General features: G+C 43.8%; 1 protein-coding gene across 2 annotated transcripts in view; it reads right to left on the minus strand.

The window, feature by feature from the left end:
• trpc5b (transient receptor potential cation channel, subfamily C, member 5b) overlaps positions 1 to 20,645 on the minus strand; it is a gene marked incomplete at its 5' end in the record, with an annotated part of 45,832 nt that extends 25,187 nt beyond the window's left edge. The window contains 5 exons of one of the 2 annotated variants that reach the window (XM_079586602.1): positions 9,342 to 9,664; positions 9,857 to 9,996; positions 12,591 to 12,927; positions 17,538 to 18,059; positions 20,268 to 20,645. In XM_079586602.1, coding sequence (XP_079442728.1) covers positions 9,342 to 9,664; positions 9,857 to 9,996; positions 12,591 to 12,927; positions 17,538 to 18,059; positions 20,268 to 20,645 — 1,700 coding nt within the window. Of the gene's footprint in view, positions 1 to 9,341; positions 9,665 to 9,856; positions 9,997 to 12,590; positions 12,928 to 17,537; positions 18,060 to 19,825; positions 19,852 to 20,267 lie in introns of those variants that run through there. The other variant, XM_079586603.1, reaches the window with a different exon arrangement.

Consider the following 20,645-nt stretch of genomic DNA (forward strand, 5'->3'; position numbering starts at 1 on the left):
ACAACAATGATTTCCCTCTTGTGTTAATATTTTTCCTTGTAATAATGTAAGATTTGCACAAATGAAAACTGCAGCGTCTGTTTAGATTAGAGAATCAAAGTGTATGCGTGTTGTGCACACGCTACATTATGGCCAAGCATGCGCCCTTAAAATAGCATATGACTAAACGCATAACGTGCCACTGACTTTAGACTAGGTTTTTCCTGGTCAGTGGTGGAATTGTTTTCTGGAACTGCAAAATAGCGCCAGGGAACGTCTCGGTTACGGATGTAACCCTCGTTCCCTGAGTAGGGAACGGAGACGTTACGTCGAATGACGACGAATGGGGTTCGCTTAGAAGCCTATCCTCTTTGAATATTAATAAAACGAGCCAATGGCAAGCAAATGCCATGGGTCTGCTGAATTTGCATAGCGTAACTCCGCCCCACTGTGTGGGTATATAAGGAAGTGAGCCGGCAACATGCAGATATGTTTCTTCGCTGAAGGAGCCAAGCTGAACTCAGGCTGTTCCAGCGGTACAGCGGAAGTGGCAGGAAGACGTAACGTCTCCGTTCCCTACTCAGGGAACGAGGGTTACATCCGTAACCGAGACGTTCCCTTTCGTTGTCACTTCGAGTTACGTCGAATGACGACGAATGGGGTTCCCAGTCCAATCACGCCACCTCGGCTGTCTTCCAGTGCCCTGCGTAAGTCTGAGCTCCCTGTCGTGAGACTAGCACGGACGAAGGACTCCTACTTAACACAGGAATACCAAGGTACACTGGGAAGCATATCACAGTGGAAATATGCAATCAGTGCCCGCCCGAAGGGGGGGGACTTAAGAAAACACATATGACCCGGAGGGGGGTGCATACGGAGAACACTGGGGTGTCCAGCCCGTAGGGTGGAGTATTTCAACCCCAGGGGTGGCAGACTGGCTTGCCAAGGGAAAGACACATGTTCGAAGGAGGCTTACAGTGGAAATACACACGTGGGGGTCGCCCAGCGGGGGAACCATGCACATGGAGGCACCTAGCCAACGCGAAAGCTGCCGGAGGCATAACTCTGGCGTTGACGTCAACAGCGCTGGAGGAACTCAGGGCTTATCAGGCTCACCTGAGGAATATCGCACGTATCCAGTCCGTGGAGTGGAATGGCGAGCAAGCGAAGACACCTGAGCGGGTCCTAGCACCGGCTGGTTGAAGCGAGTACACAGGAGGACACTGGCTCCACTCGGAGATTATAGAATCTGGCGAATGTGTTGGGTGTCGCCCAGCCTGCAGCTCTGCAGATGTCTGTTAGCGAGGCGCCATGCGCTAGAGCCCAAGAGGAGGCCACACTCCGGGTGGAGTGGGCCGTCACACCAAGGGGGCACGGTCGACCTTGCTGCTGGTAAGCCAAGCAATGGCGTCCACTATCCAGTGAGACAACCTTTGCTTGGAGAGAGCCTTTCCCTTCAGCTTCCCACCATAACAGACAAAGAGCTGGTCTGAGGTCCTGAAACACTGCGTTCTGTCTACGTAAGCACGGAGGGCGCGTACTGGACAGAGCAATGCCAAGGCTGGGTCTGCCTCCTCCAGGGGCAGCGCTTGCAGGTTCACCACCTGGTCCCGGAAGGGAGTGGTGGGAACCTTGGGCACATATCCAGGCCGGGGTCTCAGGATCACGTGAGAAAAGGCCGGCCCGAATTCCAGGCACGCTTCGTCTACAGAAAATGCGTGCAGGTCCCCTACCCTCTTGATGGAGGCCAAAGCAACCAGGAGCGCTGTCTTAACCCCCTGGGGTCGGCAATCACGCCGGCGTGATTTGCGCGATTTTTTTTTACATAGCAGCTGAATAAACTTAAAATACTCCGTCAAATATGGTCATACAGACTTAATAAATATGAAAAAATAATCTGTGAGATGTCTACTTTTGTATGTGTCCACTTACAATCAAAACAAAACGTTGTGCTTTTGTAAAATAAAGAAATTAAACAGGGTGTGCTTTCTGCCTCTCCGTCTCGTGAACTTTTTTTTTTCTTGAGCACGTCTCTAAACAAACAAAACTCAGCGAATACTTGTCACACATTTGTGAGCTCTATATATTTATAAACATTTAAGTGTGTAGTTTTAAATTATCTGATTCAAAACGAAAACAAATATTCTCTGTTAAAGTAATTTGTATAAAACCAACAAGATATCCAAGTTCTCTAATCCTTCCTCATTAGTTTTAATGTGACCACACCCACACGCGCAAAACATATAGAGATGCAAATCGTCCACGCGTCGCGCGAACGCCCCCATTACCTCAACAACAAAGCGCCGCCAAAATTCATCAGTCCTGCAGTCGTCGAGTTTGGAAGACATGCTGTGAGATTATTGGATTTACCGAAGAAGAAGAACGCGATTTGAAGACAAGAAAGATTTTAAGGTAAGAAATAATTCTGAATTATATTAGTTTGTATTGTTGCATAAACTTCACATTGCAGTCAAACTGTTGCTCGATGCTTAGTGAATGTTCTCAGTCGCGCTGTGTGTTTGAAATAGTTCGACCCGAGCCCACATCAGCGCGGCATTGAACATTTTATCTTATTATGTAGGTAGCCAATGTGCCTGATGCTTTCACTTGATGCAACGTTCGTTTTTGTGATTAAAATACATGTAAAATATTACCATAACATCTGTCTCCCTGTGTGCGGAAATTTGTTTATGTAGCCGTGACAACGAGACACGTGCATGCGCGCCAAGAGCCTTGTTGCTCTGCGCGCTGATGCGCTCATCTGTTGACATTTCCGAATAATTTCCACACAAACAAACGTACATGTGTAATTAGTATGAGAAAAATATATATTTATGCCTATCGGACGCGGGCCGGGCTCGGACAGAAAAATCCGCAAAACGCCCCAAACATAGGCTTCATGTTTTTACTCCAATCTCATTTCATAACGTCATATCGATGTAAACATTTGAAGTAACATATGATAATAAATATATTTTTCTCTAGTGTAGTGTTACTGAAGTGTTCCTTTTTAACGATGCCTGCTATAGCCTACTATTGTTATTATTTTATGCAGTCCTGCACGTATGCCTGGTGTTCATTTTATATATATATATATGTATATATATATATATATATATATATATATATATATATATATATATATATATATATATATATATATATATAATGTATATATATATATATGTGTGTGTGTGTGTGTGTGTGTATTTTATAAATTTTAAAAAGCAATTTTAACCAGAATAAATCTAAAATGTATTCCCAAAATCGTGCAGCCCTAGTTTCTCTTGATATCAGCATGTTCACAGGTTGTTGTTTTTTTTTTTAGGTATAGTCCTGCTGACTTCAAGACGAGCAGAACATGGTAAAGTGAAAAATCAAACATCTGGGAAATTACAGGTATGTAGGCTACTATGTTTCAGGAATGGCACAAAGGTGTGTGACTGGTTAAGTCTCTGTCTTTAGTTCAGTGTGTTAAATAATGTGCTTTTTTGCCATTTGTTGTGTATCTTTGGATTATGTTGTGTTGTAAATAAATCCAAACAATCAAAAAGCCGTTCTTTTTAAAATCTCCTCATTCTTTGTTCACAGTTCCTCATAGGCCCTGAGAGCTCCTAATAGGGCCATTATGGGAGGCTCTTTGTCTCTCTCAAGTGTGAAACACTCAATATTCATGGGTGGTTAACGCCTACTCGCATAAAGCTTTCTTACACAAGTCATGTCATACAAATTTTAAATCAATATATTGTCTGATCTGAATGAGTAGTCAAGGTGATTTTCACATAGTTTTGGAGCAAATATTCTAGGCTACGTGATACAATTTTCAAAAGTCTTGTGAATAAATAATCAGTTTGGGTTTCATAACCTCATTTCAGTGACTTTTTTTTTTGTCATTTTCACAAACCACGCATAAATGTTATCATCTCAAATCTACAAACTTTTACATACATGCTGCTGACATATTATTGTAGCAGAGTTTGTGCTGAATGCAGTGTAATAAGATTTTAGCCATGAAAATGTCACAAGTAACAGAAATAAGCACAATTATCAGAGCATGTCAGAACACCTCCAGGACCCACAAAACCCCTCAGACCCCTGAGGGTTAATTGACAGGAACTTAAGCTCCACTGATTGCAAAGGCTCAAAGGGAGCACTCTGCAGGGCATTTAGTACCACCGAGAGGTCCCAAGAGGGAACGAGAGGAGGGCGAGGAGGCTGTAGTCTCCTCGCTCCTCTCAGGAACCTGATGACCAGGTCGTGCTTTCCCACGGACTTACCATCAACTGCATCGTGATGTGCGGCGATAGCGGCAACATATACTTTCAGGGTGGAGGGAGACAGCCTTCGCTCCAACCCAGCAGGAAGGAAAGCACGACACTGATCGGGCATGATCTGGGGTCTTCTGAGTGAGAAGAGCACCAAGACGAAGAGGTTCCACTTCAACGCGTAGGCATGTCTTGTCTTAGTGGACGACGCTCTAGCGGAAGTGATGGTAGCCACCACCGCTGGTGGTAGGGTACTCAAACATGCCTCGTCCCGTCCAGGAGCCACACGTGGAGGTTCCAAAGATCGGGACGAGGGTGCCAAGGGGTGCCCCGTCCCTGAGAAAGGAGGTCCTTCCTCAGAGGAATTGGCCAGGGAGGTGCTGTCGCGAGGAGTACAAGTTCGGAGAACCAGGTTCGGGTGGGCCAGTGCGGCGCAACCAATATGACCTGCTCCTCGTCCTCCCTGATCTTGCACAGGTCTGTGCAAGAAGGCTCACTGGGGGAAACGCATACTTGCGGAGGCCCCGAGGCCAGCTGTGCGCCAGAGCGTCCGTGCCGAGCGTGCCCTCGGTCAGGGAGTAAAACTGGGCGCAGTGGGACGAGTCGTGGGAGGCAAACAGGTCTACCTGTGCGTCCCCGAACTGATCCCAATCAGCTGGACCGCCTGGGGATGGAGTCTCCATTCTCTCGGAAGAGGCTGAAGCCGTGAGAGCTCGCCGGCTGCACAGTTCAGGTCTCCCGGAATAAAATGGCTCGAAGCGACCTCAGATGCTTCTGACTCCATATGAGGAAGTGGCGGGCGAGTTGCGACATACGGCGGGAGCGTAGACCACCTTGTCGGTTGATGTACGCTACTGTCGCGGTATTGTCTGATGGGACTAGTACGTGCTGGTTCTTGAGCAGCGCCCGGAAGCGGTGCAGAGCGAGACGTACTGCCAGCAACTCGAGGCAATTGACATGCCATAGGCGGTGGGGACCTGTCCAGGAGCCCACGGCAGCATGTCCATTGCACATGGCGGCCCAGCCCGTGGAGGAGGCATCCGTTGAGACAACAACATGCCTGGAAACTCGTTCTAAGGGCACTCCGGCCCGAGAAAGCTGAGATTCGTCCACGGGGAGAAGGTCTGATGGCAGGTCGGAGTAACTGGTACTCGGAACGTGCCCTGACGCCATGCCCACCTCGGGACTCGATCGCAAAGCCAGTGCTGAAGCGGTCTCATATGAAGCAATCCGAGCGGCGTTGCCGCGGCTGCAGATGCCATATGCCCCAGGAGCCTCTGAAAAAGTTTCAGTGGAACCGCACTCTTGCCCTCAAATTGTCTCAGGCAAGTCGGCAGTGACTGCGCGCGCTCGCTCGTAAGCTGCGCGCACATGGCGACCGAGTCGAATTTCCTACCGAGAAAAGAGATCCTCTGCACGGGGCAAAGTTTGCTCTTCTTCCAGTTGACCCGAAGGCCCAGACGGGCTAGGTGCCGGAGCACTAGGTCCCTGTGTTTGCAACCCTGGTCCGAGAGTGAGCTAGGATTAGCCAGTCATCGGGATAATTCAGGATGCGAACCCCGTGCTGCCGTAGCGGCACAAGGGCTGCCTCGACGACCTTCGTGAAGACGCGAGGAGACAGGGCCAACCCGAATGGGAGAACAGCGTACTGAAATGCCTGCCCCTCGAAAGCAACCCGCAAGAACGGTCTGTGTCGAGAAAAAATGGAGACATGAAGTAGGCGTCCTTCAGGTCGATCGCTGCAAACCAATCCTGTGGCTGCACACATTCGAAAATGCGCTAGGCCATGAGCCTCTTGAACGGAAGCCTGTGAAGGGAACGGTTCAAGACGCGCAGATCCAGGATTGGCCGTAACCCACCGGATTTCCTGGGGACAATGAAGTAGGGGCTGTAGAAGCCGGACCTCATTGCGGCTGGAGGGACAGTCTCGATCGCACCCTTCGCCAGCAGGGTGGCGACCTCCGCTCTCATGACAGGGGCATAGCCACCGACCATAGTGAAGCGGACTCCCCGGAAGCGGGGAGGAGACCGTGCGAACTGAATCGCATAGCCGAGCCTGATGGTTCGCGCAAGCCAGCGGGACAGGGGGGAAGCTCTAACCAGGCTCCCACGGACTGTGCCAGCGGGGTCATGCGAACGACAGACGTCCCCCCGGGGGTGCAGCGAAGCGGAATGACCGGCCCAGACGTGGGTGGCATAGCGGCCCGGTGTGGGGGCACGGTCATTAGCCGCGTCCTGCCAGAGGAGGCCAGGGAAGGACCAGCGTTCCACAGGGGCGTGCTCTGGCAGGGGTCTGGCGACAGAGGGGGACGAGAGTGGCGAGGCCCGTGAGCGTGCGCACTGTCATCCGAGAACTCTGTGACAGAGGAGGGCGAGAGTGGCGGGACCCGAGGGTGGCGCGCACTGTCGTCCGAGAACTCTGTGTGCTCAGAGATGGGAGAGACAGTTCTTTGGAAAAGAGGTTTTCCCCCGGCCCTCCACCGGGGGAAGGAGTGGCCCTGCAACCACCTCCTAGAAAGAACTGCAACCCATCTCTGAGCTGCCCGTAACGGGAGCACCGCATTGCTGCGGGGCTGGTACGGGCTGGGGCGCCTTCCTGCGACTACCTCCACGGCACGGCCTGGGTGAAGGGTGCTGCTAGGGCCGGCAGGGAGTGTCGCAGGAGGGCGCCCTCGGCGGCGAGCGGAATGAGGCAGCTGAGCCGGCGGCTGAGCAGCTGGCCGCGGGATCAGAGCCTCAGTCCGCTCTGGGCAGCCGAGAACTCTGGGCAGAGTCCTCGACTGCGCCGCCGAGGAGGCCAGTCTGGGATATGGGGAGTTGAGGAAGCGGCTTCGCTCAGCCTCGCCCATATCAACCAGACTAAGCCAGTTTTTGTCTCTGGACCACATATGTGGACATCACCTGACCCAGGGAGCGTGTGGTCACCTTCGTCGCCCGTAGAGCGAGGTCGGTGGCGGCACGCAGCTCTTGCAAGAGCCCTGGACCAGCCCTACCCTCGTGCATTAGCAATGAGCACCCCTGGCCTGGTAGACCTGAAGGATGGGCATAGCATGCAGTGAGGTGGCAGCCAGCCCCGCAGCTCTATAGATCTCTGCCACCGGAGTAGACAAAAACCTACATGCTTTGGGGTGGGTGGGTGCTTAGGGCCGCCACGCCAGTGGAGGCGCTGTGGGGACACAGTTGTGTTGCCACAGAACACTCCATAGGGGGAACCCCAGTGTACCCACTGGCCGCGACCTCATCGAGGGCAGAGAAGGCGGAAGAGGCCGCTGAGTAATCTCATGACCTCTTCATGCACGTCCAGGAAGAAAGGAATTGGGGGCGGGCCGACGTGTGCCGGTGCGTCCCCAAAAACCGATCATCAGCTTTAAGCACTTGGGACATGGCGGAGGGTTTCTCCCAAACACATCAGACAGCGTCCGTGCCCATCAGCTGATTTAATCTGTGTATCGCACCCAGAAACACACGGGCGAACCGTCTTTAAAAAGACGCGCCGCGTGCAGCTCTTTTAGAGAGATAAAACTCAAACAGCAGTGTTGAAGCGCCCAGGGAGAGACACACGACTGGCAGACCACTGCGCAGATCGGCAGGCAATATGAAGCTCGCTGGAATTCGCCGTCACACCAACACTTCTGAAGAGTAGCTCGTCTCGAAGAGTGAAGAGAGATGATCTCAGAATGGCTTGTGGAGTGAAGAATGCTCTTGGCTCCGAAAGCGAAAACATATCTGCATGTTGCCGGCTCACTTCCTTATATACCCACACAGTGGGGCGGAGTTACGCTATGCAAATTCAGCAGACCCATGGCATTTGCTTGCCATTGGCTCGTTTTATTAATATTCGAAGAGGATAGGCTTCTAAGCGAACCCCATTCGTCGTCATTCGACGTAACTCGAAGTGACAACGAAAGGGAACGTTTGTTCCGGAACACACCTCCTCTTTTCGCTGCACCCCCCCTCCCCCTGATTTGGAATGGCGTTCCTTTTCTGATGACGTAGGTTTGACGGCTTGTGTTGAAAACGCTTAACCACTCCCCTCGAACCATTAGTCTGATATGAGCAGAGATGGAGAGGAGGAGCGCTAAAGTAAAACCCTGCCCTCTGTTCAATATTCTGTTTCACTTGGAAATACGTCACAACACTGGAGAAAAGTTCTTTGCAACTTCCGGTTCACGCAAACTTTAAGGGATGTAGAATATGGTAATGCAGAATAAGGGATTCAAATGTGCTTTAGAAGTACTAATAAACAGCCAGTATCCTAGCATGCATGCTAATAAGCAACTAGTTAGTACCAAGATTTGAACCCTAAAATAAAGTGGTATCAAAAAATGTGAGCTGGTTTCTAAGACTGACTAGATGAGAAAAGTGGCCAAAACTCCTCTAAAACCAGTCAACAGACCAGTCTGCTTAGGCTCACATTAGGCTGGGAGACCGCCACTCCAAATGCAAATTATTGGAGAGTACCAGTTTCTTGGAGCCGAAATTTAAAGGAAGAAAGGAGCGAATAGTGGAAATTTCCAAGTCACAAAATTATGGAAGAATAAATACAATTTTGTGACTTCTATGGAAATAGACTTTTATGGTAATATTTCACTAAGATTCTTTTAAAGGCAAGCTTCCTCTTCTTCTATGTGATTGCTGAAATCTCACTAGATTATTGGTCCAGAAAGCTTTGTTCTTCTGTAAGGTAGTATCATTTATATTGTGCAACATTTTATATTGCTACCGAAACAAATATCAAAAAGTATCTCTCTATTTCTCTCTTCTATATATGTACAGCTACCAAGATTTGAAGTGTTCAAGAAAAACAGTTCTAGAAAATAACAGAAAGATCTCAACAGTTCTAGAGTTCAAGCCCCCCAAGAGCTTTGACACAATCCGAACACTGGTCGTCAGTAGATCACACGCAGAACTTTCCACTTCCATCAGCGCTTTTTTATGGAATTGCACTCTCACGCTAATTGGCCCTGTTTTGTCTTGAAAACAATACATCAGTTCATAACTATTTCCATCTTTTTAAAGTATGCTAAAGTGTACTTCATTTTCTCAAGGGGTAACCTGGACATTCTACTAAACAACTGCACAGTGTGTTTCACTCACGTGGAGAAGGCATTGTTCTGCTTCTCACAACGGATCCCTTTGCAGTGGTTGGGCTCTTCGGACGCCTTCGTCTCGTAGTAGAAGTACAGCTGGTTGAGGCCGTTGGCGAAAGCCAGCAGCACCAGACAGTAGATGAAAAGGAACTTGAGGATGTCCAGCAGCATGCGGCCGAGAGAAATCTGCAGCGGGCCCAAGTGAGAGTTGGCGGTGAACAGAGAGATGAGACGCAGCGAGCTGAAGATGTTGGCGATGGCGAAGAGAGCCTCGGCAATGAGCGTAGGGTGCCACATCTCCCACTCCACACGAGGACGAGAGCTATTGTACTGATGGAGAGAGAACATATGTGAGATAAATAAAGGCACTGTGGTGAAAACCATATTCCTTCTTCTACAATCATTTCATTTTAAGTCCTGCTCAAACTCTGTACAACCTGAAGCAAACTATTTACAAGCTTCTGTCTTCTGTAAAGGTATCTACTCCAGGACTGTAGCTTGCATACAAATGATGGTATCAACCTTAAAGTAGGCCACCATTTTAAGAGATATGGTGGCCAGGTAGAGGGAGTTCATCGCAAAATCCATCAGGTTCCACCAGTCATGGATGTACTCTGTGAAACCTCCATCCCACATCTCTTTAATCTCTGCCCAGATGAAGCCTGCAAGGATAAAAAAAATATCTGAAATTATCTGAATTAACTGAAAATCATTAAGAAAAAAAGTACAGTAAAAAAAGTTGCAGTTTGCGTACAAGAAAATAAATTGTGCAAAGTATACAGAAAAATTAACTGAAATTGGAAAATTTTAATTGGAAAAGGCCCTTTAGATGGATTGATTGATTGATTGATTTTTCTTTTTATATTTGATGTTTTTGGTGTCCACAGCCACACACAAATGAAACAAATAAATAACATTGAGAAACCTTAAAATGAAATTCTCCACCCTTCCCCAGATTCTGCAACATTTCTTACCCCTAAAAATTTATTTATTTTTTACTAAAGAGCAAACAAATACTGCTTGTCATGTAGCGTGTTGTATATAAAATCGGACTACGAGGAATACTTCAAGGAGACAGGCTTTAAAAACAAATACTCAGGAAACCGGTTTAACTCACAAAATAAAAAATACACACATACATTGATGCTATCATTAACGAGAACTCACACACACTAAGAGGCTGTTTACACGACACTGTTTTCCACTAAGAATGTAACACTTTTTATGCGTTTTGGCCGTTCATTTAAACGACGATGGCATTTTGGGTGACAGAAAATGCAAAGGTTTGACAACGGGTTTCAAAATTTCAAAACGTGAATCTCTGAAGACTCTCTTTAAGCATATTGTTGTCGTGTAAACGTACCCTAAGGGAGAACTGAAAGCTTATAAGCATGAACAAATAAAGGAAACTAATAAGTTGATTAACAAGACGCAGGTGAATAAAATGAACAATTAAACAGATTGAGGAAAGCTAGGTCACAGGACAGAACCAAAAACACTGAAGGGTGGAAGACAGAACATACAGTACACACACTGCTAGGCTAAAATATATATATTTCAATGTTCCACTGCCTAGTGCTTGGCTTCTTATTCACAGAAATAAAGCAAACTCCTTTCTAGCAGATTTCACCTGTCCTCCAGACTACTGATAATTAGTTTCAAGCCTCCACTTGTGTCTACTTCTGGGCTTGTGTGTACTTTGAGAGAAAACCTCAAGCCATTATGATTGAGCCCTGCTGTAATCAGTTCTGAACTGGGGCTTCAGATATGATTTCGTCTGCTTATGTCTTGAGGTCAATAAATTATTATATCAATAATTCATGAGTATTCATTTACTTCATCAGAGGGATAAAACCATAGCCGTATCCATTTCCTGTGCAGTCGACCAGTTTTACTGCTTGAGGAATGAGCCAGCTAAATGAATGTTACAGATCATCGTTTCGTCATTATTTGAGCTAAATGGATATTTGAGGCTACAATTTTACACTTTGGATTCCACCATTCCAGTGTCCGCCCACTTTATTTTTCTTATTCATTTTATACATAGGGATTTAAAAAAAAGTTTGACTTTGAAATGAAGTTTGAAAAAGATACATAACCTTGTGCAAAAGAAGTACACTTTACCATATATTTTTTTAAAGAGTGCTTATAGGGGATTATCACGCTTCCGAGTTTCATGGGCGGGATTTTTCAACTTTGTGCATGTCCACTTCCGGCGCAGTTCAACAATGGCTAAAACGAAGGCTAGATGTCACTGCTCTGTTCCACTTTGTCAATCAAACAAACAACGCCAACCTTATTTAAGTTTCCATGGATTCCCGACTGAACTGAGTCAAAGGAAGAAGTGGATTAAAGCGGTTCGCCGGGATGAAGGGCCAAACTTTAAAATAAAACAAGGTAGCACTTGTTCATTTAGTCGATGTACGTCAGAAAAAGTTATTTTGGGTAAATTTACCAGGGATGCAGTATAAATAAACTTAGGGTCGTCCATTCGCCAGAGTGATGAGTGATTCACCGGAAGTGGCAGTGCACAAAGATCACTGAATGCGGAAGTACTACATATCAGCGTGATAATCCCCTATTATGGAAGTTACATGTAAATACTTATTTACATTATTTACAAGATTATAGGCCTACTTAAGTGCAAACTGAATGTAATGTTTTCAGACACTTGATTGCATGTTATTTACATGTAGGGCGTAAGTACATCTTTTTGAAAAATTGTTAAAGTGCGGAATGTGCTGACAAGCATTTATGGTAAATTAAAATACACTATTGAAACTTGTATACCATGTATTCAAATATATTTGTAATTACACATCTGTAAGGGTGAAGTTGCAATTCAGTGCATTTAAAATATATATATTTTAAATGTAATACTGAATAAGACTACAGTTAACATTATAACCAGGTACTTTACATGTGCTTTAGTATGTTAGTCAAGACATCGAAATAAGTGTATTTCTATAAAGCACAACAAAAGTTGAAAAAAATAATATTTAAAACGTTTAATTTGCCATTATTGCGAAGTGTACTATTTAAAAGAGTACTTAAGTTTGTAATAAGTGTAATCTCTTTAAGCACACTTTGGCATTTTATTTAATTAATATGGTATTAACTATACAGTAAGGGTATAAAACTGTACAATAAGTACAGTTTTTTTAAATATACTTTTAAGATTTGAAGTACACCAACCTACCCATCCATCCATCCATCCATCTCACAGTTGTGCTCAAATGTACCCAAGGAATCTTACCTAGAACCCAGGGTAAGATCAACCACTCCACAATGGTGGGTGGAGGTCCCTGTACATGCAGGTCCGTTTGCACAATATGCTGTGAGGCGAGGAGGAGGAGCAAGAGGAAGGTCAGGTAGGAGGCAGTGTGGCAGATGAACTTGATGAAAGGTTTCTTGATGAAGGTTCCCAGAGTGCTCTTTGGAGCCAGAAGGTATATGAGGGAGAAGATAGGGAAGAGCAGGCCAATGATGAAGCAAGTGACGAGCTTCACTGCCCAGTGACGACGTCTCCAACCCGGGAAACCATCGTACCAAAGTGTTGCCAGGAGCTGCTGGCAGTTGGGTTGAGCTACAAACTGTCAGAATATAATAATGGTTGAGTGATCTAATAAGCCTGTGAAAATTCATGACAAATACAGATAAAGATGCAATTCATGAATATTGTTGATCGCTTGAGATTAATGCATACAAAATGTTGAAAAGATCAAATCGATGTTAAATTCATACAGATGTTTTGTACATATTCTTGGCTACTTGGTATATGATACTATGAAAGCATATGAAAAACGAATAATTTGTAAAAGAGTAATCTCGTGAAAACTGTCAAGAAATGTCTAGCAAAAAGAAAGTTACAATTATATCTATTGTGATATTAATTTAATGAAAAATAAGCACATTTCCAAACAAAATATATTTAAAAAAATCTCTTAGATATTATTGGTAACACTTTATTTTAAACACTTTATTTTACTATAATAACTATAAATTAGGCATAACTACATGCAACTGACCCTTAACCAAACCCTAATCCCACCCTAACCCTATAGTAAGTACATGTAGTTAATTAATATTACTCAGTTCTTAAATGTACAATTACAGTGTAAAAGAGAAATATTAAAATAAAGTATAACCAAATTATTATATATGAATGTGCAAAAATGTTACGGAATGTGTAAAAATTCCATATCATAGTATTACTGTTTTGTTTTCTATATCGCTGGCTCTGTGATTAAATGTTTATGTTGCTCTATTGTATTTTGCTACTAAGTTTAGTATTGTTTTGAATATTGTTGTACGCAACAGCATAAATGTTGAAGAGGTTTTAAAGCGGGTAAACACCAGTGAGGATTGCATTCACATCATTAAGTAATACCTTTTTTCCACAGGCATTTGAGGGGAAATCAGTTATTAAATCAACCTGTCAGACTTTGAATAAGTATTCATTTAGTATTTAGTAAAACATACATTATGCTTATGTTTACCTGGTACAACTTGCTCAATAGCCCAATGTTGAAGTTTAAACCTGTAACCTTTCATCTACACTCTACTATGCCACACCACCCCAACTTTCCATGACTGCACACAATTTTACAGTTAATCGAAGGTTTATTTAGCATTGCAAAAAAAATAATATCACAAATGCTCCAAAAATGGCTTCCTTTTACACAATGCAGGAGTAAAATGATGTGCCTGTCCATAATAATTGTATATGTTTCTCAAATCACATTTTCTCTTGCTGCCTGGCCTACATTTCTCTGAAATGTTATTAAGTTTTATGAAAGGAGTCCATTCTGCCATTCTCCTATTAAACAGACAAATGATTCAAAATGCAACAGCACCTTGAACTGCCACCTCTCATGAAAGCATTTTGCAATGAAGCCATCAGCATTAGAAAACAACTGTTCTTTTGATAGCCATTCATCTCGAGATAACATTTCTAGGGAAATACAAAAGTTCTGATTTAGGTTCTGATTATTTTGACTGTCCTGGATCAGTTGTTTGTTTGTTTTATTTATTTATTTAATTATTATTTATTTATCAAATGTATGCATTCTTTTCAGCTTGGCAAGAGGTGTATTGTTGATTAATTAAAGAAAAGGAAAAAAACTAGGATTTCCTCACATGCAGTACTTCACATGCATTTGATGCAGGGCCAAAATATAATACACTTATTAAGGCAACATGATATAGTGAAACTAAATTTGATGCCTGAGGACAAAACAATTGTTTACAGGTGTAGATACGCTTTACTGACATTAAAATCTATCAAAATATTGCTTTTAATTTAGATTTATATCATAAGCTGCTTTTAAAATGCCACAAGGAATATGAGCTTGTTATACCGCCTTAGGTTACGTATGCAACCCGGTTCCCTGAGAAGGGGAACGAGATACAGTGTCTGATAATGACACGATGGCGTGATCGGTGTCTGAATACATGTAACACACCAAGCAACACATTGACGGCAGACCATGATGTCACAAGCAGACCGCCCGTGAGTATAAGAGGAGACACGTCATCAACTCTTTTGTTTGAAGAAGACGTGCAGGCAAACCTGATACATGGAACAGGGTTGCATTACCTAAGACGTTGCCTAACCTTACCTTTCAAAGGGAACTTCAATGCTGAGTCTGATAATGACGCTAAAGGGAAACCAGTACCAACTATGTCATGCTGAGGGAATGCCTGCCTTACTAAGCTGTGGATAAGAACAAACATATTGGCCATAGCATAGATTGACTCTAGAGATAGCGATTCAGAGTGTCATCAACTCCCAGGGTGCAAATTGCGACTCATAAACTGATTTGTGGAGCCATTCCCTAAGCCCAATTTTTTTCTCCAATAGTAAGAGAATGAATACAAGCTTCTACGCTCTATTGAAAGGGAAGTCCAGGCCTTTACAATCTTCCTCCCTCCCATGAAAGGCAGGAAACAAGCCTTAAAGGCCCCAAGAGCAAATGTTCTTATAAAGTACTAGCTATGTCCACACCTTGACAAGCCTTTTAGGGAGTAGCTTATTAAAGGGAGTAATTAAACTATGACATTTGATCTACCATTACTTCCAATGGGAAGAATATAACCTTAACTTCACCAGAAGGGAAAGCAAAAAAAAAATATTGCTATTTCAACTTAACCCCTAGGGAAACCCCAGGGGAGCTTAAGCTCTGCTTAATTACCATATGGTCAGATGGGGTAGAGTGCTCAACCCTACTTGAGAAAAAAAACTTCATCAGGCACCACTAGGAGACTTCATGCACTCATCTGATTATAGTGCTATAACAAGAAGAGAGGCCACCTGGCAAACTGCCTCTATACTTGCCAGGTTCTCCAAGCATGGATCAATTAGAGAATGCAGGATACCTAGCCATAGGGGAGCATAAGGTCCGATTCCAAGACCCAACCATAGTAAGGAAATGTATAAATACCGAACCCAAATCTGTTCACCCTGCTCTACTCTAAGGGGTATCTTAAGATCAGCTTAAGAAAGAGGGCATGCAAAGTACTAAAAACTTTAGTAATTGGCTTCAGGCTACAACCTTCACTATTGCTGCCCCTCTAAGAGGGAGCCTAATCCTTACTCCTACTCAGGAAAGGAGGGGAAATAAGAGCAGGATATAATGCAGCGTGCCCACCACTCTTATCACACATACTCTAAACCCCCAGGGAACCACAGGGAGCTTAGGTAACTACTTCAAGACCCCAATATAACTGGGAGAGAACAGCTGAACCCTGCCTTAAAATAAGGCACTCCACCAAAGACTGGTTAAAGCTAGTGCATTTTATGATATTATATGACAGAAAACAAGGAGCAAACTTCCTCTACTTATTAGTACTGTCAAACCAGGGCCGAATACCCCTATGTCACGACCCAACAATAGTTGGGGAGGGGGGTAAACGAAGCAGAGGGATAATTGTATTAGTACCCATCATAATTCCTTCCACTTTGCTCTACTCTAGGGGGTACTTGAGCAGCTTTCCAAAGGGAGCGTGCAAAATGCTAACTTTCTAACTTCAGCATTTCAGGCTACAACCTGAACACTGCTTCAATAAGCTGCTGCCTCAACAGATTTCTGCCAACACCTCCAGAATATGAAGGGAGAGCAACCGAAAGTAAGGGGGTCACATCATCTCACCAAGATCAGCCCTTCTAAGATATCTCTCAACAGTTTCACCAGCTGAGCTAGAGGAAGCGTAGACTAAAAGTGAAGGGGTCCCTCATATGTATGGTGTAAGCAATACGAAGGGTTCTATTTGAGAAGCAAGCAGACTCACTAGTTTGCTTTAATCTCAAACCTGGCAAGGGCAACATAATTGTATGTATTTTACTCTTTCTGCTTCTTGCCAGACCCAACCTCAATGTAAGCTGGAGGGGGAGCCTAGAGCGAGAGAGATATGTTTCTTCTATCTCTGCAAATATTACTCATTCAGCCCTCACGTACCCCCAAAGAGGGATATATCTCCTGGAAGCTGCTGATTGAGACCTCACCTTTGTAGACTTCTCTACGGTCACCTTACCAGTAGCTTGAAGAAGGCCAGAGAGTGAGAATCAAACATAAAGGAGAAAGGTTTTCTCTTTCTCCTTATCATAGATGCCTCTCCGTTGCAACTATAGCAAACCTTTGAACAGCTGATTAAAATGTGTCTAGGGGGGCTAGCGACCCGAGATATGTAATAGTGTAAGCATTTTTTTCTCTGTGCAACAATAATTTAATCTCTGATGCTCAATAAGTGAAATAAGTGCACATGTATTCCTCAAGGTCGCAATGTCTTATAAACAATGATGACGTGATGTTTTACAAATAAATAAATATCATCAGCAAAACATGAAATGGCTCAGCAATTTACTGAACGCAATCAAATATTAGTGTCACTGCCACCTGATGGTGGAGCTGGCGAAAAAGCTGTCAGCGATCAAAAGATTGATATATGAGCGAGAGGCTGAATGTACTGTGGATGTGAGCTCTGACGATGACAGAGATTATGGTAAAAAGCATCTGCTCAAATTGAACTCTTCCAAGTTCTAAAAGGTAACAAAATATACTTCAATCTATTTTTTGAAATTGTTATTAAAATATCAAGAGAGTTTTATACTATTTCAGCAGTTAGAGCCATCTGATCCAAAGACCCAAATATGTATTAATGATTGGTTCATGCGTGTTAAAATCTCTCAGTCTTGAATGCTCACCTCTTTTTGGTGGTACTTGATGGCTAGCTTGAGCTTGGCCAGGTCTCTGCATTCAAGGGGGTCCAGCTCCTCGCTGTGGTCATCCCGATGATTGAGGATGGTCTCCAGTTCACGGGAGCTACGGGCCTGATCCAGCAGGTCTTTGGCGAAAAGTTTGCACTGCTGCGATAGCTCCTCGTACTCTTGCCGGAACTCATTCTCCACCTTACTGAGCTCCTTCAGCTCCCATCCCAGCCTGAACGCTGTGAGGATGGGATCCTCGCTGGAAAGGGCGATGAGAGAGGGGCTAGCAAGAGTTTTGTAGATGTTCAGACGTGAACGGGAGTGCCGCAGGCTGTCCACTTCGGAGCTGGATACACATTCCACGCAATCACAGCGGATCTGGTGTGGCCGTGGTATGGTGACTTTTCGTTGAACTAGGAGCTTGATTATCTCATAGTTGTTAGTGTGGGCAGCCAACATGATTGGTGTGATATCGGGTGTAAACTCCGAAAACTGTGTGTCCATCATAAGAGAAGGAACCTTAAAGAGTGCAAACAAAGAGAGCAATAAATAATAGTAAAATTGTGCTATTAAGGAAGTTTTCAATCTTTAAGGCTACAGTTCAGTCCAATGGACTGTGCATAATATTAAAGATGACCTTGAACATTATATTTTGTGAGTTTTTATAAACAGTCCTGCCATGCTTATAATAATCATTGGCAAAGCTTGTCTTAAATTGTGACAGACCGATAAAACATTCTGAGGATTAGACTGAAATGATCAGAGACCTTATGGACCCTTAAACATGAGACAATACATTATAAGTCACCTATTGCACCATTGGCATTTATTAATCTGTTTAAAGGGGTGACCAGTTCTTATATCACAATACGAGCAATTTTATTTTATGATATCAATATACCACAATACATTTATTTTGACAGGAAAAAGGTTTTTATGATACCAACTTATACCAGTATATAACAAGTATACTAGTAAATAATATAATACTAGTAATGTCGATATCACTGCAAATAATAATATAAGCAAAAATCCCATCTATCCAGCTTACACCATGTTTGGGCGTCATTTACATGTGGACAGGCGTGTTAATGAATCCATCTGTGAGATGTCACAACAAGAATAAGTTGTTTTGCTGCTTGGTTACAATACATACTATTCACGAGTTCACACTCACAAATAAGCCAGATGGAATAAATGGTATGTGTATTTGGCGTGCTGTCCGAGGAGAGGGCTCCGGGCTCGGTATTCGGCCCGAACCCAGAATACTCCCCCCGTATTCCTGGCTGTAAAAGAGAGCCAAGGGTGAGGAGTCGGGGTGGTGGAGGGATGCTGGAAACTGTCAAGGAATGTTAGGTGAGTTGACAGAATGGATATATATATGCTTCTTGTCATGCTGATTAGGGTGGACGTAATTGTTTGATGACAAGTAATTGGATTGGTTATCTGATCGTGCTCCTCCCGAACTTTGTTTATAAAACATCATTTTGAGAGGAAATTTTCAGGTCTTAAAGTTACATTCAGTTTTTAAAGTACATCAAGTTTTTTTTTATCTCAAAAGATAAAGGAAAATTGTATTCCTTTGAGGCATTTCATGAGCCTCTTCAGATATGAAATGAGCCATCCTGATCTATATTTTTCACTTCACTTGAAAAAGGTCAGTGTTTAAATTCAGATGTTTCCTAAAGGCACCTCACATTTACATGCTGTGATTTATTTTTATTTTTATGCAGAATAATGCTAATACTGTACAGAACATTCAGCCAGGGGGTGGAGTGTATAGAAAAAAACTCAACAACAAAGCATACAGTAAAAAGGGCAGGACCTCTGCAATAGATCTGGCTATTAACATTTCCATTTGATTCCGATTCACAAGCTCTTGATGACTTTGATTAATTTGGACATACAGTAGGCTATATACGTCAATTTTTCTAAAGGAAAACAATCTCTCAACTAATGCTGAAAAACTTTTCAGGAAACCATGTTGGTACATTTCTATAAAGGTTATACTACAAATACATAATAGGCGTAATCTTTGCTCAAATAAAATGTTATATTGCACATAGGCTACAGTAAAGCAGTTTTAGCTATATAAACGATATAATCTGCTCTTGGTGTTTTTTCTAGTTTACTAACTAGATTCAATGGCTTTCCTGAGGTAAATGTAATGTTACATGACATTGTTCACAAGCTTTCCACTGTTGAAATACTGATTGAGTGATTACAAGGCACATAATATATTTCAATAAGTTTGTAGTCTACTGTTTTTTTTTTCTTCAACATACCTTCTGAAGTTCATTCTTGTATATTTTGAGCTATAACAAGAGGAAGAGATGAACGGTTCACATGCGATCCGCGCTGCCGCTGAACTGATGTGGATGACGCCAGAGAAGTGTAAAAGAGCGCCAAAACGGTAATTATTAAATTTCGTGATAATATTGACAGAATTTGAGAGCTGATATCAGAAGTAAAAAAGAACAAATCGTGACTATTAGATGGGAGGCGTTGCAACAAATAATGTTTAGTAAAGTTTTGTTCACACATCTGAAAACAGCAAAAGATCGATCTTGGGATTTAAGAATCGATATCGCTTCATCAAAATGAAGATTGATTAAAATCCAGTAATCAGTATTATCAACCCAGCCCTACTCTGCAACATGTCTTATTTTTCAGTTTTTCTTGTTCTCCTCAAAATTAGGTATGGCATATCAATACACCCTCACACACCTGTTTCTCTCCACTGGGCTTCCTGTAGGACAGCAGTAACTCCACTGCTCCCACCACCTCCTTGCGGATGGCGTAGAGGAGAGCGTCGCCCATGAGCACTCCATGACTCAACAACAGCTCCATCACCTCCAGGTTCTCATTCTCAATAGCGATGAGGAGTCCGCTGCGGCCTAATGGGTCCAGGCAGTTCACGTTGATGTTGTAATAGATATCGGCCTCCTCAAGGGCCTGTTTAACTCCAGCATAGTCGCCCTTCTCCACCGCCGTCAGGTAGGCTCGTTCCTTGGCAGACAGCTCAACCTCCGCCCTCACGATCTGCAGGGGGATGCGATCGCGGTACGGGGAGTTACTGGCCTTGTTGTAGTACAGCTGCGCCAT

This window comes from Phoxinus phoxinus, assembly GCF_949152265.1.
Source record: "Phoxinus phoxinus genome assembly, chromosome: 17".
In the NCBI taxonomy this organism is placed as follows: domain Eukaryota; kingdom Metazoa; phylum Chordata; class Actinopteri; order Cypriniformes; family Leuciscidae; genus Phoxinus; species Phoxinus phoxinus.